This window comes from Malus sylvestris, chromosome 4 (genome assembly GCF_916048215.2).
Source record: "Malus sylvestris chromosome 4, drMalSylv7.2, whole genome shotgun sequence".
NCBI classification, from domain to species: Eukaryota; Viridiplantae; Streptophyta; class Magnoliopsida; order Rosales; family Rosaceae; genus Malus; species Malus sylvestris.
In genome coordinates this window covers 2,683,041-2,703,558 of record NC_062263.1, presented here as the reverse complement: position 1 = coordinate 2,703,558, position 20,518 = coordinate 2,683,041, and the positions used below count along the sequence as shown (strand labels likewise).

At 40.6% G+C, this 20,518-nt stretch overlaps 3 protein-coding genes and 1 long non-coding RNA gene across 10 annotated transcripts in view; 2 read left to right on the top strand and 2 right to left on the bottom strand.

Annotated features, from left to right (window-relative positions):
- The window catches only part of LOC126617830 (uncharacterized), a 43,017-nt gene extending 37,239 nt beyond the window's left edge, over window positions 1-5,778 (bottom strand). Inside the window, exon 1 of the mRNA XM_050285891.1 lies at window positions 5,672-5,778. The gene's annotated coding sequence lies outside the window, so the exon portion shown is untranslated. The remainder of the gene's footprint in view (window positions 1-5,671) is intronic.
- LOC126617848 (uncharacterized) overlaps window positions 1-20,518 on the top strand; it is a 48,388-nt gene that overhangs the window by 609 nt on the left and 27,261 nt on the right. Inside the window, exons 4-7 of the mRNA XM_050285939.1 lie at window positions 94-230; window positions 310-371; window positions 447-645; window positions 1,305-1,428. Of these exons, the coding sequence (XP_050141896.1) occupies window positions 94-230; window positions 310-371; window positions 447-645; window positions 1,305-1,420 (514 nt within the window). The 3' untranslated portion in view covers window positions 1,421-1,428. The remainder of the gene's footprint in view (window positions 1-93; window positions 231-309; window positions 372-446; window positions 646-1,304; window positions 1,429-20,518) is intronic.
- Window positions 1-20,518, top strand: part of LOC126617846 (uncharacterized) — a 62,732-nt gene that overhangs the window by 22,854 nt on the left and 19,360 nt on the right. The window contains exon 8 of one of the 6 annotated variants that reach the window (XR_007621552.1): window positions 2,785-2,872. The exons of 2 other annotated variants lie outside the window; for them this stretch is intronic. The gene's annotated coding sequence lies outside the window, so the exon portion shown is untranslated. Of the gene's footprint in view, window positions 1-1,841; window positions 1,969-2,784; window positions 2,981-20,518 lie in introns of those variants that run through there. 3 more of the 6 variants (XR_007621550.1, XM_050285930.1, XM_050285934.1) reach the window with 3 other exon arrangements.
- On the bottom strand, window positions 7,010-8,938 carry LOC126617853 (uncharacterized). 2 transcript variants are annotated; one of them, XR_007621557.1, is made up of 2 exons: window positions 8,919-8,938; window positions 7,010-7,255 (listed from the first exon to the last, which is right to left on the bottom strand). It is a non-coding gene; the product is annotated as an uncharacterized LOC126617853 (long non-coding RNA). The 2 variants fall into 2 exon arrangements; XR_007621558.1 differs by lacking the exon at window positions 8,919-8,938 and adding an exon at window positions 8,054-8,073.

Sequence of the window (20,518 nt, the reverse complement as noted above, 5' to 3'; positions counted from 1 at the left end):
GATTGATAACTATGCATTGTGCACAACACCGTAATGATAACTTCAATGTTCTTGAACCAAAGGCCGTTGTGTTAATTTATATCCCTTGCTTGATCATAAAGAGCTTCAAGATGCATTGGCTCAGCTAGAGTCGATTCGTTATGAAGTCCGAAGCATATCACTTATGAACCCGGGTCCTATGACTCGACAGCTGATTGATAATATTCAAGACCCGGCTCCTTTGAGTAGTGGTAGTATTCTTAGTAGCCATACATTATTTCCAATGTTATGCTTCTCTCATGATTACCAGTGTATATGTCAACTTGTTAGGAACCAACATTTCACTTGAGAAGTCCAAGGAGGAGCGGAATTCAATAAATAGTGTAATGCAGGTTTCAATGAGACGATTTCTTTTATAAATGACCAACTTTGCATCGCCTTGAATTCCTTGTACCTGTCTTTGACAGGATAGTACTTTGAGAACCTCCGACGCACCTAATTTTCATAGTCAAGCAACTGCATATGCAAAATTGGCTGAATCTGATGCTGTGAAGACTGGCACTTTAAAAAGCGGTGCAGAGAAAGATGACCTTTATGATGAGAGTGGTCTTTTCATTGTTCTCCCAATTTCAGCTGAAAGCACTGGGATGCTACCAAGTCGCAAGGGTAATAGTCTTCTTGATTATAAAACTTAGTTTTGTTATCATTTATTTTATCGTCCAAATGTGGGCGTATCATAGGGAGCGCCAGGATGAAATTCCCATTTCAATAGCTCAGGAACAACATATCCTTAAATTTTCTTTTGTAAATCACTTACTTTTCTGTATTTCCCAAATTATCTTGAGTTATAGAGGTCAAGAATTTCTGTGCTGCACATATTATGGTTTTATATCAATGGTTGTGTTTACTAACCATTTTTTTGTCTATACCCTTCGAAAAAGGTGTTGCTCTTACTTTTAGTCTAGTTGTGCATGATTCCCCATATGAAATTGATTCGCTATTGTTGGTGGTTCTTTAGGGGTTGTTGAGTTCCCACTTGCTGGGCAATGAGCTTAAATACGCGTCACAGGAATACTCTTCAAATATTTCATGATTGCTCAGTAATACTCTTAAACACACGTCATAGGAATACAATTCTTGATTGCTTAGTGTGTAAAATCTTGCACATTAAACTATTTCCACAAACCTTTATTCTGACACACACACATATACTATTTTTATTTCATAACTTAACATACCTAAGAGTTTCTTGAGACTTTGTAAACAGTTTTCCTTTTCATCTCAGATATGTATGTCCGAATAATAGCCAGTGGTTGTGATGACAGAGAATGTTAAAGGATCGGACCTTTTATTGGAAGCAGTAGTTGAAGCAGAGGTAGCACGTAATGCCAAAGATTTCTTTTCACAACCTGAAAATCAAATACAGGGAACTGAAAAGTGACTGAAAAGGTGAGGACCTTCTTCTTTAAAAAAAAATCATCACTTTGTTTATGTTTGGCATTGTTGGCACAGAACCGAGCACAATGACGTTCTAGGATTCACACCGCCGACCCCACTTAGTGGGAAAAGGCTTTGTTGTTGTTGTTGGCATTGTTGGTATTAAACAACAAACTTTACTTCTTGTTGCAGCATCATTAGGAACAACTAAAATTGTCATGTAATAGAGGAATTTTGTTCCCATTTAAAGTGGTTGGTTTATTAGTATGTGGGGATGTTTAGGGTGTAGGGGATATATCAGATGCGAGTCAACTTGTTTTTGGCTGTGCATATTAAACACATTAGTTGCTCATCGCAATTTTCAGTTTGATTTCTACATATTTGCAGTACAGAATATGTTTTATGTTTACGTGAAACTTTTTTAGCTAAGTTTCCTCGAACAAGCAGCTAATGAAACATTTTAAAAAGGAAGTATCAGCTGGATGCAGAACTGCATACCCTTTACCCTCTAGGGGGAAGTTTTAAAAGTTCAGCAGGTGTTTAATAAAAAAAAAATCTTGCTTGATATGTTATTTGTACGTGTTTGGGGATGTGTACGTTTGTAATATGTATGTAGTCGTATGTGCCCATCACTTTACAGAAATGGAAATTAAGAATCGCCCAAAAGAGACCTTGCTCAATTTCAAGCAGATGAATTATGCCAAAAACTTCGGGCTGGCCAACATGTCTATTTTCCATTCTCTGTCCCACCCATCCACGAAATTCTAAAACTTGAAAACTTGGTGGAGCAGCTTGGACTTCTATGGATTAGCAGGTGGGAAAATAGCCATGTCAGTCAACCTGAAGTTTTTGACGTACTTCATACCTTAAGATTGGGCAGGATTTGATTCTAGTTTCAGATCTTCACCTTCCATTTCCTTCTAGTTATGGGGGCTCATAAATATTAGAAGTAATCTTATGTTCTAGTAGGAAGTGTAAAAACATCCAATAGCTGCAAACAGATGTCCTTGGAATTTGGTTGGAACGTGTATTACATGGATGGTATTCCAACGGATTTGAAAGACAAACGGAGGAATATGACCAAAAAGAGGCGTCAACTAACTAAATCACTCCTAACTCAGAGATACATTGCACCTTTAGTTAGTTGATGCCTCTTTTTGGATCATATTCTGCCGTTTGTCTTTTAAATCTTTTGGAATACAATCTACATGAAATACAACCTGACCAGATTGCAATCTTTTCAGCGGGGACTTTTTCGGTAGTGACTGGATTAAGATAACTAAGTTAGATTCTGATGATTTGTACAACACGATCTTTCGTGTTATTCACGTCAATCAAAACCTTACATCTGTGTTTTTTTTTCTTCAGATAATCTAAACGTATGATGAAGAGATTGACAAGGCCAATGACAAATATATTACAAGTAGGCATCTAAAGCCATATTTCTAGCCCAGAGGTTTTTCAATGTATCGGGAACACGGTTTGGTATACTAAGTGTAATATTACACTTGGCTGAAAACTTGGAACGAAAAAAAATTCAACTAATTGTATTATGATACTGGTATACCGGATTGTGTTCACAAGTCTAATAATTTCTCCTTCTAGCTAACTCTTTGAACATTGAGGAGTCGACCATGCAAAGGGCCACAGAGGAACCCCCTCATTCTCCTGGAAGATAATTGAATAGGCAGATTAAACTAAAAATTTACTATTTGAAATAACCCCAGATAACTCTATCATGAGGACTTGACGTCATACTCACCCTTTTTCGGCTTATCATTGGCAGTTTGCTCACGGTGTTAACTAAACACGAGGGTTGTGTTCGTTGCAGGACTTAACCGATATCGCTAACATGCATGATGGCAAATATTGCTTGCAATAATTAAGCCACAATCCGTGGACTAATATATTTATAAGCATAAATATATTTATATTTATATTTTTGCCCGTATTGCACATGACTCACATGCCACTAGACCTGGCAAACGAGTCGTGTCTGTCGTGTTCGTGTTGTTTTCGTGTAACACATGTTATCTTAACGGGTCGTGTCGTGTCATACCTGTTATCTTAACAGGTCCTTAACAGGTCGGGTCACTTTACCCACTCCGACCCGTTATGACCCGTTAAGAAAAATATATTTTTTTCTTAAATTTGCACATACCACACATTGCCACTTAAATATTACTTCAAAACATTAAAAGACATTTATCGTTTTAATACTCCCATCTACACTTGAAAATAAGATCCTAATAAAAAAACAATCAAACACTACTAGTCTATTACAAAATATTAAATGTGCAAGGATATGCCAAATGAAAGAGTTTTTGTTTTCAAGGTTGTGAAGCCTTTCATTAAGTATACCATAAGATTTTGTGGTATCCACTAGTGTAAATATTTTAAATTGAAGATCGAGTTCATTCATTGTATTCATATAGGGTCAAGGAGTGTAGCTGTAAAAAAATCATCAAAATCGGAGTTAAATTAACCGTTAAATCATGATTTTGCGTTGACAATCGTCGAAAAGTTTTGTCATGTTACTTGATCTTTGAATGTTTGCTTTTTGCAATTTTTGGCGTATGTGATCTCGAAGCATATACAAAAAAGTTTGACGGTTGGATCGTTGAAATTAGTTTCATAGAATGCGTATCTCATCAAAACGATAGATTCACTAACACATAGAGTTTTATTTATCCTTTCATTATATTCATTACATAAATATTTTAAATTAAATATTTTGTGATATCTACTTGCGTTTCTACATATTTGCAGTACAGAATATGTTTTATGTTTACATGAAAGTTTTTTGGCTAGGTTTCCTCGAACAAGCAGCTAGTGAAACATTTTAAAAAGGAAGTATCGGCTGGATCAGAACTGCATACCCTTTACCCTCTACGGGGAAAGATTTTAAAAGTTCAGCAGGTGCTTAATACAACAACAACAACAACAAAGTCTTTTCCCACTAAGTGGGGTCGGCTATATGAATCCTAGAACGCCATTGCGCTCGATTTTGTGTCGTGTCCTCCGTTAGATCCAAGTACTCAAAGTCTTTTCTTAGGGTCTCTTCCAAAGTTTTCCTAGGTCTTCCTCTACCCCTTCGGCCCTGAACCTCTATCCCGTAGTCACATCTTCGAACCGAAGCGTCAGTAGGCCTTCTTTGCACATGTCCAAACCACCGTAACCGATTTTCTCTCATCTTTCCTTCAATTTCGGCTACTCCTACTTTACCTCGAATATCCTCATTCCTAATCTTATCCTTTCTCGTGTGCCCACACATCCAACGAAGCATCCTCATCTCTGCTACACTCATTTTGTGTACGTGTTGATGCTTCACCGCCCAACATTCTGTGCCATACAACATCGCCGGCCTTATTGTCGTCCTGTAAAATTTTCCCTTGAGCTTCAGTGGCCTACGACGGTCACACAACATGCCGAATGCACTCTTCCACTTCATCCATCCAGCTTGTATTCTATGGTTGAGATCTCCATCTAATTCTCTGTTCTTTTGCAAGATAGATCCTAGGTAGCGAAAACGGTTGCTCTTTGGTATTTCCTGATCTCCGATCCTCATCCCTAACTCATTTTGGCCTCCATTTGCACTGAACTTGCACTCCATATATTCTGTCTTTGATCGGCTTAGGCGAACACCTTTAGATTCCAACACTTATCTCCATAGGTGAAGCTTCGCATTTACTCCTTCCTGAGTTTCATCTATCAACACTATATCGTTTGTGAAAAACATACACCAAGGAATATCATCTTGAATATGTCCTGTTAACTCATCCATTACCAACGCAAAAAGGTAAGGACTTAAGGATTGTTGATGCACAAAATCAGTGAGGACTTTGGTACAACAGAAAGTATTAAGTTTGTGATCTTCGCTAGATTGCTCCGGTCATTAGTGTGGATAAGTATGTAAATGGATAGGGACAGGAAAGCAAACACAAGATGTACGTGGTTCACCCAGATTGGTTACGTCCACGGAATAGAGGAGTTTTCATTAATTGTGAAGGGTTTATACAAGTACATAGATTCAAGCTCTCCTTTAGTGAGTACAAGTGAATGATTTAGTACAAATGACATTAGGGAATATTGTGGGAGAATGATCTCGTAATCACGAAACTTCTAAGTACCGAAGTGTGGTATCGTTTTCACTTGCCTTATCTGTCTCATAGGTAGATGTGGCATCTTCTCTGGAAGTACTCTTCCTCCATCCATTGGTGATATCTTTAACTGGTGGAGATGCACAAGGTCGTACCCAGTGCACAAGGCTCCCGCTTTACGCAGGGTCTGGGAGAGGTGAATGTCGGCTAGCCTTACCCCCATTTATGGAGAGGCTGCTCCCAAGTCTCGAACCCGAGACCTAAATGTATCAATTTCACTTGAAGCTTACTTGTAGTTTCAGGCTTGGTCAAGCGCGATACAAACCATGTAGTAGGAGTCCCCCAAGTCGCCGAGCTAGGGGATATGCTGAAAGAGGTGACAGACGAGGTAAGCAATCAAAGCTCCAAGCAATCAGTCCCAGATCAGAAGTTTGATTTCGAGTTCCGGCTGATTGTTCTCATTCTCCCTATCTTGCAGGCAACATGAAGGATAAAGAGAAGAAAAAGAAGAAGAGATGATATGAGATACTTTTGCTTTTGAAGAAGTAACTTTCTACAGGCTTATTCTTGAACTGGGCTCGAGGGTTTTCTGGTTTCCTCCAGAGTATAAGGCCGACTGAAGAATTTGAAGGTCAAAACAAGTCCATCAAATCTAGAGTACGTTCGACCCTGCTGATATGAGATACTTTTGCTGTTGACAAAGTAGTGGATGTATCGGCACGTGTTCTGTTACACTTGTCTCTACATGCTTCCTTGTATCCTTCTCACTTGCCCTATTTGTTCCTCAGGCAGATGTGGTATCTTCTCTGGAAGCATAAGATGTTGAAGATGAGTACTCGAGAGCAATGCCAAGTAAGTAATCAGATAAGGGGTTCCAGGCAGTTAGTTCCTGACTGGAAGCTTGATTCCAAGTGCTGACTGATTGCTCTCTTTCTCCTTGTCTTGTAGGTAAGAACAAGGCCAAAGGAAAAGACAGGGAAAAAACATGATATGAGATACTCTTGCTTTTAACCCTGATGATATGAGATATTCTTGCTCTGGTGTAGCTTGTTTGCAGATGTATTATCGGGGGGAAAGAAAGCTGAGTATTTCGAGAGGCTTCGTTGGGAGTGCCCTCTCAGATATGAGGAAAGGTTGAATATTTTTGCAGGTCTGCCTGTCCGTTGAGGATGGAGGTCGACATAAATAGAAGTCTCCCTAACAACAAGTAGTAATGCTATTCCTTTACCCTGCTTGGTCATAGCATGGTAGTGGGAGCTGCCAACTTCACGTGTTTTAACTATGTCAGAGCACTTTGAAAAAATGGTCTGTGGTATCTGGAAAGTTGATGTTGCGTATGAAGATTACAGACAAGCTTTATCCAATGAGATTTGGCTCTCAAAGTTGAGAAAGTGGTGCCTCTTCGGTTTTCAAACAAGCAATCCTGTCGGGGATTTAGCTATCGAGATTCAAAGAGCGGTGCCTCTTTGATTTTTGAGAAGGCAATCCTGCTGGGAGTCTGGCTCTCAAGATTCGGAGAGCGGTGTCTCTTTAATTTTTGAGAAAGTAATCATGTTGGGAGTCTGGCTCTCGAGATTCGGAGGGCGGTGCCTCTTCGATTTTGGAGCAAGCAACCTTGTTGGGAGTTTTCTCGAATGTGAGTAAAGGTTGGGCATGTTTGCTAGTCTACCTTGCTACGGAGCACAGAGGTTGACACACAGTGGCTTTCCAATTTTCCAGCAGTGGTGTTGTTCTTTTACCTTTGTGGGTAATAATATGGTAGCTAAACCTTCAAAATTTATGTGTCTAAAACTTTGTTAGTGCTGTTTCTTTGCTATTCTTTTACCCTTCTTGTTCATAGCGATGTAGTGGAAGCTGCAAGCTTCACGTGTCTAAACTTTGTCAGAGATCTTTGGCAAAATTATATGTGGTACCCATGAGCTAATGTTGCGTGTGGAAAGTGGATGATTGAACAACAAGATTCACGTGCTTTCTACTTCACCAGAAATCTTCGACAGAATGCCCGTAATTTCCGCAAAGCTGAGTGCATGTGACAGGTGCTGACAAGGAGCCCAACTTTTGAGAAAGCAAGCGCATCGACTGTCGAGGTCTTTGAGCAGCCCAACTTTTGAGAAAGCAAACGGCTCTGCTTCACGTGTTTTAACTCTGTCAGAGCACTTTGAAAAAGTGGTCTGTGGTATCTGGAAAGCTGATGTTGCGTGTGAAGATTACAGACAAGCTATTCCAATGAGATCTAGCTCTCAAAGTTGAGAAAGTGGTGCCTCTTCAGTTTTCGAACAAGCAATCCTATCGGGGATCTGGCTCTCGAGATTCGGAGAACGGTGCCTCTTCGATCTTTGAGAAGGCAATCCTGCTGGGAGTCTGGCTCTGAGATTCGGAGGGCGGTGTCTCTTCGATTTTGGAGCAAGTAACCTTGTTGGGAGTTTTCTTGAATATGAGTAAAGGTTGGGCATGTTTGCTAGTCTACCTTGCTACGGAGTACAGAGGTTGACACACAGTGGCTTTCCAATTTTCCAGCAGTGGTGCTGTTCTTTTACCCTTGTGGGTAATAATATGGTAGATAGACCTTCAAAATTTATGTGTCTAAAACTTTATTAGTGCTGTTTCTTTGCTATTCTTCTACCCTTCTTGGTCATAGCGATGTAGTGGAAGCTGCAAGCTTCACGTGTCTAAACTTTGTCAGAAATCTTTGGCAAAGTTATCTATGGTACCCATGAGCTAATGTTGCGTGTGGAAAGTGGATGATTGAACAGTAAGATTCACGTGCTTTCTACTTCACCAGAAATCTTCGACAGAATGCCCGTAATTTCCGCAAAGCTGAGTGCATGTGACAGGTGCTGACAAGGAGCCCAACTTTTGAGAAAGCAAGCGCATCGGCTGTCGTGGTCTTTGAGCAGCCCAGCTTTTGAGAAAGCAAACGGCTCTGCTTCACGTGTTTTAACTCTGTCAGAGCACTTTGAAAAAGTGGTTTGTGGTATCTGGAAAGCTGATGTTGCGTGTGAAGATTACAGACAAGCTATTCCAATGAGATCTAGCTCTCAAAGTTGAGAAAGTGGTGCCTCTTTGGTTTTCGAACAAGCAATCCTGTCGGGGATCTGGCTCTCGAGATTCGAAGAACGGTGCCTCTTCGATCTTTGAGAAAGCAATCCTGCTGGGAGTCTGGCTCTCGAGATTCGGAGAGCAGTGTCTCTTCGATTTTTGAGAAAGTAATCATGTTGGGAGTCTGGCTCTCGAGATTCGGAGGGCAGTGCCTCTTCGATTTTGGAGCAAGCAATCTTGTTGGGAGTGTTTTCTCGAATGTGAGTAAAGGTTGGGCATGTTTGCTAGTCTACCTTGCTACGGAGCATAGAGGTTGACACACAGGGGCTTTCTAATTTTCCAGCAGTGGTGTTGTTCCTTTACCCTTGTGGGTAATAATATGGTATCTAGACCTTCAAAATTTATGTGTCTAAAACTTTGTTAGTGTTGTTTCTTTGCTATTCTTTTACCCTTCTTGGACATAGCGATGTAGTGGAAGCTGCAAGCTTCACATGTCTAAACTTTGTCAGAGATCTTTGGCAAAGTTATCTGTGGTACCCATGAGCTAATGTTGCGTGTGGAAAGTGGATGATTGAACAGTAAGATTCACGTGCTTTCTACTTCACCAGAAATCTTCGACAGAATGCCCGTAATTTCCGCAAAGCTGAGTGCATGTGACATGTGTTGACAAGGAGCCCAACTTTTGAGAAAGTAAGCGCATCGGCCGTCGTGGTCTTTGAGCAGCCCAGCTTTTGAGAAAGCAAACGGCTATTCGATTTCTAAGATCGACCGTCGTGGCCTTTGAGCATCCCAGCTTTTGAGAAAGCAAACGCCTCTTCAATTTCTGAGCAAGCGCCTCTTCGATTTCTGAAGCTCCGTCGAGTGCAGATTTTTATAGAGGCTGGCATTAAGTTCCAAAGCACACTTGAATCTCCACCAGTAGAAGCTCCCTTCTTGCACTTCTAAGATCTTAATTTGTCCGACCTCTTTTCTCTTCAACACTTTTGAAAATGTCTGGCCCCTCCGACCGTCGTTTTGACTTGAACCTTGTTAAAGAGGCAGCCCCGCCTTCTCCAGACAACATATGACGCCCATATTTCGTATCCCCTACTAGTCCTCTTACCATTGGGGATTCCGTGATGAAGAATGATATGACCGCTGCGGTGGTGGCTAGGAACCTTCTCACTCCCAAAGATAACAGACTACTTTCTAAACGGTCTGATGAGTTGGCTGTTAAGGATTCTCTGGCTCTCAGTGTTCAGTATGCAGGTTCTGTGTCTAATATGGCCCAACACCTATTTGCTCGAACCCGTCAAGTTGAATCATTGGCGGATGAGGTGATGAGTCTCAAACAGGAAATTAGAGGGCTCAAGCATGAGAATAAACAGTTGCACCGGCTCGCACATGGCTATGCTACAAACATGAAGAGGAAGCTTGACCAGATGAAGGAATCTGATGGTCAGATTTTACTTGATCATCAGAGGTTTGTGGGTTTATTCCAAAGGCATTTATTGCCTTCGTCTTTTGGGGCTGTACCACGTAATGAAGCTCCAAATGATCAACCTCCGATGCCTCATCCTTCTAGGGTTCTGTCCAATACTGAGGTTCCGAATGATCCCCCTCCGGTACCTTCTCTTTCTGGGGCTCTATCGACTGCTGAAACTTCTCCTAAGCAACCTTTGTGAAGGCTCCCTCTTGTTTGTTTATTTGACTCATGTATATGTACATATTTTTAACTTATCGAAGATATCAATAAATAAGCTTTGTTTCATTTCAACGTATTGTGTTAAATACACCAAAGCCTTCTTCACTAAGTTCTTTGAATTTTTCTTTTGTTGAAGCTTGTATGTTGAGGCTTTGTGAGTGGAGCATGTAGGTTAAGGTAGTGTTCCCTTAATTTCCCGAGTGAGGAAAACTTCTCAGTTAGGGATTTGAAAAATCCAAGTCACTGAGTAGGGTCGGTTATATGAATCTTAGAACGCAATTGTGCTCGGTCCTGTGTCATGTCCTCCGTTAGATCCAAGTACTCTAAGTCTTTTCTTAGAGTCTCTTCCAAAGTTTTCCTAGGTCTTCCTCTACCCCTTCGGCCCTGAACCTCTGTCCTGTAGTCGTATCTTCGAACCGGAGCGTCAGTAGGCCTTCTTTGCACATGTCCAAACCACCATAACCGATTTTCTCTCATATTTCCTTCAATTTCGGCTACTCCTACTTTACCTCGGATATCATCATTCCTAATCTTATCCTTTCTCGTATGCCCACACATCCAACGAAGCATCCTCATCTCCACTACACCCATTTTGTGTACGTGTGGATGCTTCACCGCCTAACATTCTGTGCCATACAGCATCGCCGACCTTATTGTCGTCCTGTAAAATTTTCCCTTGAGCTTCGGTGGCATACGGTGGTCACACAACACGCCGGATGCACTCTTCCACTTCATCCATCCAGCTTGTATTCTATGGTTGAGATCTCCATCTAATTCTCCGTTCTTTTGCAAGATAGATCCTAGGTAGCGAAAACGGTCGCTCTTTGGTATTTCCTGATCTCCGATCCTCATCCCTAACTCATTTTGGCCTCCATTTGCACTGAACTTGCACTCCATATATTCTATCTTTGATCGGCTTAGGCGAAGACCTTTAGATTCCAACACTTCTCTCCAAAGGTTAAGCTTCGCATTTACCTCTTCCTAAGTTTCATCTATCAACACTATATCATTTGCGAAAAGCATACACCAAGGAATATCATCTTGAATATGTCCTGTTAACTCATCCATTACCAACGTAAAAAGGTAAGGACTTAACGATGAGCCTTGATGTAATCCTACAATTATGGGGAAGCTTTCGGTTTGTCCTTCATGAGTTCTTACGGCTGTCTTTGCTCCTTCATACATATCCTTTATAGCTTGGATATATGCTACTCGTACTCCTTTCTTCTTTAAAATCCTCCAAAGAATGTCTCTTGGGACCCTATCATACGCTTTTTCCAAATCTATAAAGACCATGTGTAAATCTTTTTTCCCATCTCTATATCTTTCCATCAATCTTTGTAAGAAATAGATTGCCTCCATGGTTGAGCGCCCTGGCATGAACCCCAATTGGTTGTCCGAAACCCGTGTCTCTTGCCTCAATCTATGCTCAATGACTCTCTCCCAAAGCTTCATTGTATGACTCATTAGCTTAATACCCCTATAGTTCATGCAATTTTGTACGTCACCCTTATTCTTGTAGATAGGCACCAAAGTGCTCTTTTGCCACTCATTTGGCATCTTCTTCGATTTCAAAATCCTATTAAAAAGGTCAGTGAGCCATGCTATACCTGTCTCTCCCAAAACTTTCCACACTTTGATTGGTATATCGTCTGGGCCCACTGCTTTTCTATGCTTCATCTTCTTCAAAGCTACAACCACTTATTCCTTCCTGATTCGACGATAAAAGGAGTAGTTTCTACACTCTTCTGAGTTACTCAACTCCCCTAAAGAAGTACTCCTTTCATGTCCTTCATTGAAAAGATTATGAAAATAACCTCTCCATCTGTCTTTGATCGCGTTCTCTGTAGCAAGAACCTTTCCATCCTCATCCTTGATGCACCTCACTTGGTTTAGGTCCCTTGTCTTCTTTTCCCTTACTCTAGCTAGTTTATAGATATCCAACTCTCTTTCTTTGGTATCTAGTCGCTTATATTTGTACATGTTTGGGGATGTATACGTTAGTAATATGTATATGCTCGTATGTGCTCATCACTATATGGAAATGGAAATTAAGAATCGCACAAAAGAGACCTTGTTCAATTTCAGGTGGATGAATTATGCCAAAATCTTCGGGCTGGCCAACATGTCTATTTTCCATTCTCCGTCCCACCCATGTACGAAATTCTAAAACTTGAAAACTTGGTGGAGCAGCTTGGACTTCTATGGATTAGCAGGTGGGAAAATAGCCACGTCAGTCAACCTGAAGTTGTTGACGTAAATCTTACACTTAATATTGGGCAAGATTTGATTAGCCTTTCAGATCTTCACGTTCCATTTCCTTCTAGACATGGGCTCATAAATATTAGAAGTAATCTTATGCTTTAGCGGGAAGTGTAAAAACATCCAATAGCTGCAAACAGATGTCCTTGGAATTTGGTTGGAACGTGTTTTACATGGTTGGTATTCCAACGGATTTGAAAGACAAACGGAGGAATATGACCAAAAAGAGGCGTCAACTAACTAGATCACTTCTAACTCAGAGATACATTGCACATTTAGTTAGTTGATGCTTTTTTTTTGGTCATATTCTGCCGTTTGTTTTTTAAATCCATTGGAATACAATCTACGTGAAATACAACCTGACCAAATTGCAATCTTTTCAGCAGGGACATTTTTTTCGGTAGTCAGTGGATTAAGATTACTTCGATTCCGACTTAGGTTTGCCCTTGCATACTATGAGTTTATGAAAAATGTCTTTCTATATCTATGCAAATCTTTTGTACTAACAAATGCTGAGAACATCTCAAAATTGGAAAGCAAAAAGGGAACGTAGCGGCGTAGCGCATTTAGACGAAGCCAAATTATGAAGACACAGCGATTGTTTGAAGTTGTTTGAAGTGGCTTTTGAAACCTGAAAAGAAGAAAGATTGATTGAAGTTGTAGCTTGGTCTACAGTGTCTCAAGTTTGTGAAATGAATGAAGTAGAGACACGAATAACTTACAGACAACGAGATTGTCTAAAATTCTATGGTGCTCCGTGGTATAGAATCCCCGATGATTTGTACAACACGATCTTTCGTGTTATTCACGTCAATCAAAACCTTACATCTATTTTTATTTTTTTTTTTCCTTCAGATAATTTCTAAACATATGATGAAGAGATTGACAAGGCCAATGACAAATATATTACAAGTAGGCATCTCAAGCCATACCTCTAGCCCAGAGGTTTTTCAATGTATCGGGAACACGGTTTGGTACACTAAGTGTAATACTACATTTGGTTGAAAACTTGAAGAAAAAAAAATTAACCAATTGAATTATGACATTAGTATACCAGATCGTGTTCCCGAGACTAATAATTTCTCCTTCTAGCCAACTCATTGAACATTGAGGAGTCGACCGTGCAAAGGGCCACAGAGGAACCCCCTCATTCCCCTGGAAGACAATCGAATAGGTAGATTAAACTAAAAAGGGGTTATATATATATAATGGTCCTTGAAATTGATCCATATAATCAAGATGATCCCTAAAATGAAAACCGTTCAATGTAGTTCTTAAAAATAGGTGTTGTATATCAATGTGGTCATTTCGTCACAATTATGTCAAAAATTTTGTTATGTGCTAATGTAGCACATAAATGGGTTCCACAAATTGTTTTTTTTATCACAGATAGTCCTTGAAATTGACTTACACCATCAAAATGATCCTTAAAATTGAAAAACCATCAATATAGTTCCTGAAAATAGATATCTCAAATCAATGTGGTTATTTCGTTGTAATTATGTCAAAATTTTTGTTATATACTGATGTGAAACATAAATGGACCCACAAGAATAAATTAGAAATCTGACTAATAATTTAATAATTAATTAAAAAAATTGTCAACCTAGAAATTCGGTCCCGCAATCACCTCCAATCCCAACCCATACTCTTCTACCTTCATCTATGGTAGCCTTTCGTCTCTTCTCTAGAAAAAAAAAAATCTTAAAGACCCTCATTTTCACACCTTTCATCGAATGGGACCATAATAGAGACTACCTTTGGTGACAACTTTGAATTGGTGACGACTTTTGTGACTCTACGATCAATATTTGTGCAATCGACAACCTCACAACCTTAACCTTGGAGAGCTTGTTAGGCGCTCCCCCAATGATCTTGGTGATGCGGAGAATGGCAAGCTCTGCCTGAGATAATCTCATTGTGCAAGGAAGTTTTTTGACAACTTTTTTAATTAATTATTAAACCCACATCAACACATGACATAATTTTTTATAACATTGTAACAGGATGACACATTGATTTGCAACACCTATTTTTAGAGACTACGTTGATTGATTTTCAAGTTTAGGGACCATCTTGATGGTGGATCAATTTCAAGGGCCATCTTGATGGTGTAAGTCAATTTCAGGGACTATTTGTGATAAAAACTCTTATATCTTGTAGGCCCTATTTTTGTGCCACGTCAATATGTAACAGAAGTTTTGATGGAATGACCATATTGATTTGCGACACCTATTTTCAAGGACTACTGTGAACACGAAAATTTCCTGAAACGAAAGAGACAAGAACAACGTGCACAAAATAATATTTGTATTTGATGATTTTGGGTTACAATCTCTCTCTAATTTGATCCTCTGATTCGATCTCCGTAAGGTGTTGATTTGTGGATGTGAGATTGATCCAAAGGGCCGTTGGGCTTGATCTAAGGATGAACGTTCTTCAAGGGCCGTGGGCTTGATCTTGAAGGTGGATTTGAACGGATCTTCGAGGAGCCGTTGGGGCTGGATCTTGAGGATGAGCGTTTCTTCAAGGGCTGTAGAGGCTTGATCTTGAATAACGGTGATGAACGGACCTTCAAGGGCTTTTGGGCTTTGATCTTGAAGGACGGTTGGATGTGTAGTTTTGTCAACGTTGTTGATCCAAAAGGCCGTTGGGGCTTGATCTTAGGATGAACGGATGATGAACGATGAACACTTTCTTCAAGGGTCGTCGGGGCTTGATCTTGAATTGGTGGAAGTTCTTCAAGGGCCTTTGGGGCTTGATCTTGAAGATGGATGATTGTTGATCCAAGGGTCGTCGGGGCTTGATCTTGGAAGAACGATGAACGAAGAACGAAGAAGGCTTTCTTGATTATTCGGGAACTTGGATGCTTGAGAGGTTCGGAGTTTCAGAGCTTCAAGGTGTAATCTCTAATTTTTTTTTAAATGAATGAAATGGCTTCTATTTATAGAATTTTCCAAGGCCTAATTTTGAATATAATATGCAGATGAAATAAATCGTTTCTGCCAGGTGTTGACATGTGTCCTATTTGATGACTTTTCCGATTTATTTTGATTTTTCATTTAGTCACACGCTACGTGTAAAATTTATGTGACACGTGAGCGTCAAAATTGTAACTATTGGTCAACATTTATTTCACCGAAATTTCGATGTCTACAAATGCCCCCACTTTAAGGCGCATCGTATACATGTGCTTGTCACGTGTGGGAGATGCGTTTTGAAGTCCCTTAGTGTAGATTTCTGCAAGGGCCGTTGAGGCTTGATCTTGAATTGGGCTTGAGATTTCTTCAAGGGCCATTGAGGCTTGATCTTGAATTAGGCTGGAAGTTTCTTCAAGGGCCGTTGAGGCTTGTTTTTTAACTTTGTTTGAAATTTCTTCAAGGGCCGTCGATGCTTGATCTTGAAGGTTGAAATTGGACCACAAGGAGCTTCATGTGTTAGATGATCTTTGGCTTTGGTAATGAATGAATTGGCACGTATTTGTTTTTGCGCTTGTTGACTTTCCACAGCTTTGATCTTGAACTGGGTTTGATTCAAGGGTGGTGGGCACTTGATCTTGAATCGGACTTGTGATTTCCTCAAGGGCCTTCGAGGCTTGATCTTGAATTTGGCTAGAAGCTTTTTCAAGGGCCGTTGAGGCTTGATTCTTGAGGGTTGACTTGAATACATGACAAGCAGGCACGAGGTGAAGGTGTTGGTCTGTTTCTTTCTTCAATCTTTCCAAGTGCCGACCGATTGCTTTCTTTCTACTTGTCCTGCAGGCAAGAGCAAGGGTAAAGAAAAAAGCATGTCATGAGATATCTTTACTTTCGACTGTGATAATATGAGGTACTTTTGCTTTTGAAGAAGTTGTGGATGAATCAGCACGTGCTTTGTTGTGCTTGTCTCCACATGCTTCAATGTATCATTTTCCTTTGCCTTATCTATTCTTCTGGCAGAATGTGGCATTTTCTCGAGTTCTTCAGTTCAGACTCCTTCTATTAAGTTGTCTGTGCAGGCTGCATTCTTCTCTGCTTGTTTCTTCAGGCAGATGTGGCAGCTTCTTAGGTTCCTCAACTCGGACTCCTTCTGCATGTTGTCTCCACATGCTGCAAGGTATCATTTTCACTTGCCTTATTTGTCCTCCAGGCAGATGTGGCAGCTTCTTTAGAAGTACAGCAGCAGTGGAAGATGAGTACTCGAGAGTAATACCATGTAAGCAACTAGGCAAAGGTTCCAGGTAGTCGATTCCTTACCCGAGTTTGAGTGGAGGTTCCGACATATTGTTTTCTTTATCCTTGTCTTTTTAGGTAAGAACAAGGACAAAGGAAAGGACGGGGAGAAAGCATGATATGAGATACTCTTGCTTTCTACCCTGGTGATATGAGATACTTTTGCCTTGGTGTCATTTGTTTGCAGAGGTACCCCAAGGAATAAGAAACAATGAGTGAATCGAGAGGCTTCGTTGGGAAGGCATTCTCGGAGATGAAGAAAGGTTCTCGGAGATGAAGAGAGGTTCTCGGAGATGAAGAAAGGTTCTGTATGTCTGCCTTGCCATGGAAGGTGAAGGTGGACAATTATAGGAAGTTTTTTAATACATGTAGAGGTACTATTCTTTCATTCGTGTCGGCAACCAATGCGTGATTGATCGGTATGGCTTCACGTGCTTTCTTCTTTATCAGAAATCTTCGGCTAATTGTCCGTAATTTCCGCTAAGCTGAGTGTGCATGTGACAGGTGTTGACGAGGCTGAAAAAGATTGGCGCCTCTTCGATATCTGGGATCGGCGCTTCGAAAAATTGCCCATGATTTCCGCAAAGCTGAGTTTGTGTGTGACGGGTGTTGATGAGGCTGAAAAAGACTGGCGCCTCTTCGATATCTGGGATTGGCGCTTTAACAAATTGCCCATGATTCCGCAAAGCTGAGTTTGCGCGTGACGGGAGCTAACGCGTCCGGAAAAGCAAGATGCTTCTCCGATTTCTGAGCTTGCCTCCTCGATTTTTGAATTGGCCTCTTCGAATTCTGAGCTCGCCTCTTCCATCTCTGAAATCCCATCGAGTGTTGATTTTTATAGAGGCACGCAGTTCGTTTCAAATCACACTTGAATTTTCGCTTGTAGAAACTCCCTCTTGCACTTCTAAAATCTTAATTTGTCCGACCTCTTCTTTCTTCAACACCTTTGAAAATGTCTGGACCCTCCGACTGTCGTTTTGATTTGAACCTTGGTGAAGAGGTAGTCCCGCCTTCTCCAGACAACATATGGCGCCCATCCTTCATATCCCCTACTGGTCCTCTTACCGTTAGGGATTCGATGATGAAGAATGATATGACCGCTGCGGTGGTGGCCCGGAACCTTGTCACTCCCAAAGATAACAGACTACTTTCCAAACGGTTTGATGAGTTGGTTGTTAAAGATTCTCTGGCTCTCAGTGTTCAGTGTGCAGGTTCTGTGTCTAATATGGCCCAACGCCTATTTACTCGAACCTGTCAAGTTGAATCATTGGCGGCTGAAGTGATGAGTCTCAAACAGGAGATTGGAGGGCTCAAGCATGAGAATAAACAGTTGCACAGGCTCGCACATAACTATGCTACAAACATGAAGAGTAAAATTGACCATATGCAGGAAGCTGATGGTCAGATTTTACTTGATCATGTGGGTTTGTTCCAACAGCATTTGCCTTCGTCTTCTGGGGCTGTAGCGCGTAATGAAGCTCCAAATGATCAACCTTCAGTGCCTCCTCCTTCTGGGGTTCCGCCGAGTGATGATGCTCTGAATAATCACCCTCTGGTGCCTCTCCGATTTGGGGCTCCGCCGAGTAATGAGGCGCCATCTGATCAACCTTGAAGATCCCCTCGTATAAATTTGATTTGTCCCTTTTTTTTTTTTATCTTTATCTTTATCTTTTTTTTTATGATATGTGGAATGCGAATTCATGTAAATTTTTTAGAGAAATAAATAAAAGATGGACTTTACTAAATGCATTTTTTACATATATATATTTCATATGTTTCTCATGGTGCCAGATGCACCATCCCACCCTTTTGTTTTTTTTTTTATTATTTTTTTTCATATGGTGCCATCCGCACCATTCCTAAACCTTTTTTTTTTTATTTATTTATTTTATATATATATATATATATATTCTTTTCAAAACCTTTGCCTTTCGGTGGTGCTGTGCCACCAAGATTCCCACTTTCTTTTCTTTATTTGTTTTTTTTATTTTTTATTTTTTATTTTTATTTATTTATTTATTATTATATATATATATATATATTCTTTTCAAAACCTTTGCCTTTCGGTGGTGCTGTGCCACCAAGATTCCCACTTTCTTTTCTTTATTTATTTTATTTTTTTATTTTTATTTTTATTCTATTCAGAATGGTGCACATGCACCTTTGCTTTTCGGTGGTGCTGATCCACCAAGATTTCACCCTTTTTTTTATTTTTTATTATTTTTTTATTTTTTTTATTTTTTTTTTATTTTTATTTTTTGATTTGCTGGGCGATGGGTGGAGAAGAGGTAAAGCTGTATATCCTTGTTCTTCTCCAAATATTCTGCTTGCAGTGTCAGGAAAATATATGCTATGCACGTTCGTTACGGCTTTTCCTTGCTCCAAAGGATTTCTACAGGTTGAGCGCCATCATTCATTGCATGTGCTCTGTAACTTTGATCAAATTCCTCAATTTCTGTTGTGTATAAATAAGTCTTCCTGTAAGGCTTTTAGACATGTATCCGATCCTCTCCATTCGCTTGAAAGTTTTAACCTATCAAGTGTAGTTTTATTTGCACCGAAGCTTGCTGCTTCATGTTTGTTAGCTTCTTTGGACACCATAACTACACAACCATTTTGCCTTCTTGCTGCCTTGCACAGCCATCTGCACTGCCTTGTCATCTTTGTTGCCCTGCCTCACGTCCTCGTTGCACCGTGGTGCTGCTAACTATCGCCGCAACTGTGTGCATTGCTTGCTGAGGACGACTTCGAAAGCTGCACTGTGGTCTCTGTACCTAGTAAGCTCCATCAGAGTTACTGGTGCCCGTGCATCTGTGAGGGTTGAAGGAACTAGCACCTTTCACCAAGTCTTTGAAAGCTGCACTGCGGTCTCTGCTCGCTGCATAGCCAGTTTGGAGGTTGCGGTGAAGGAAGAAGACGAGTTCAGAGTGCCTTTGTGAATCCTCTACACGGGTAGGGCTTATGCTGAGGACGACCTTTGATTTCTAGGGTCATGTATATATATATATATATATATATATATGGCAGGTGGTTGTCTCATAAAAACTGATCATGTGCCCATATATATATATATAAGGGTGTGCTATCCACACACCCCAAATTACTTCTCACACACCCTTGTTAACTTCTATCCGTTGATCTTCTTTAATTCATCCGATTCGACGGTCAAAAATTAGAAGGGTGTGTGAGAAGTAAAATGGGGTGTGTGGATATCACACCCCTATATATATATGTTGCAGGTGGTTGTCCCATCTTGCATATATATATATATATATGTTGCATGTGGTTGTCCCCGTATGCATATATATATATAAAATGTGTGTATCCCACTGTTTTTTTTTTAGCAGGATGCTGGGACCCTCATGAAGTCTTTCAGAGACGTGGTAGTTGGTGGCGGGGTGAGCAGGACGTGGATGTACCTATGCAAGGGACTACAATGGGGTTTCGCTGTGTAGTGCCTTTTGATCATAGTTTTCCCTCGGTGGTGCGTTGTCGTGTGGTGCTGTGCAAGAGCCTGCAACGAGATTGCAGAGTACGATTTGCGTAGCATTTTGGTTTTCTTCTCCAGTGTAGCGTACTTTGAAGGACTGCTTTGTAGCTGCCCTATTTGCCGTGCTACCCAAGTTTTGTGGCTAATTTTCTTTTTGCAATCATGGTATTTTTCAAGTGTTTTAAGAGCAACACCATCACCATCCTGGCGAAGGACGGCGATTCGCAAGATAAGGGAACAACGTTGAGGCTTTACGCACCACTGACTGGTCCCAAGGCGTTTGCTCTTCCCGCGAAAGACAACTTCATGCATATTA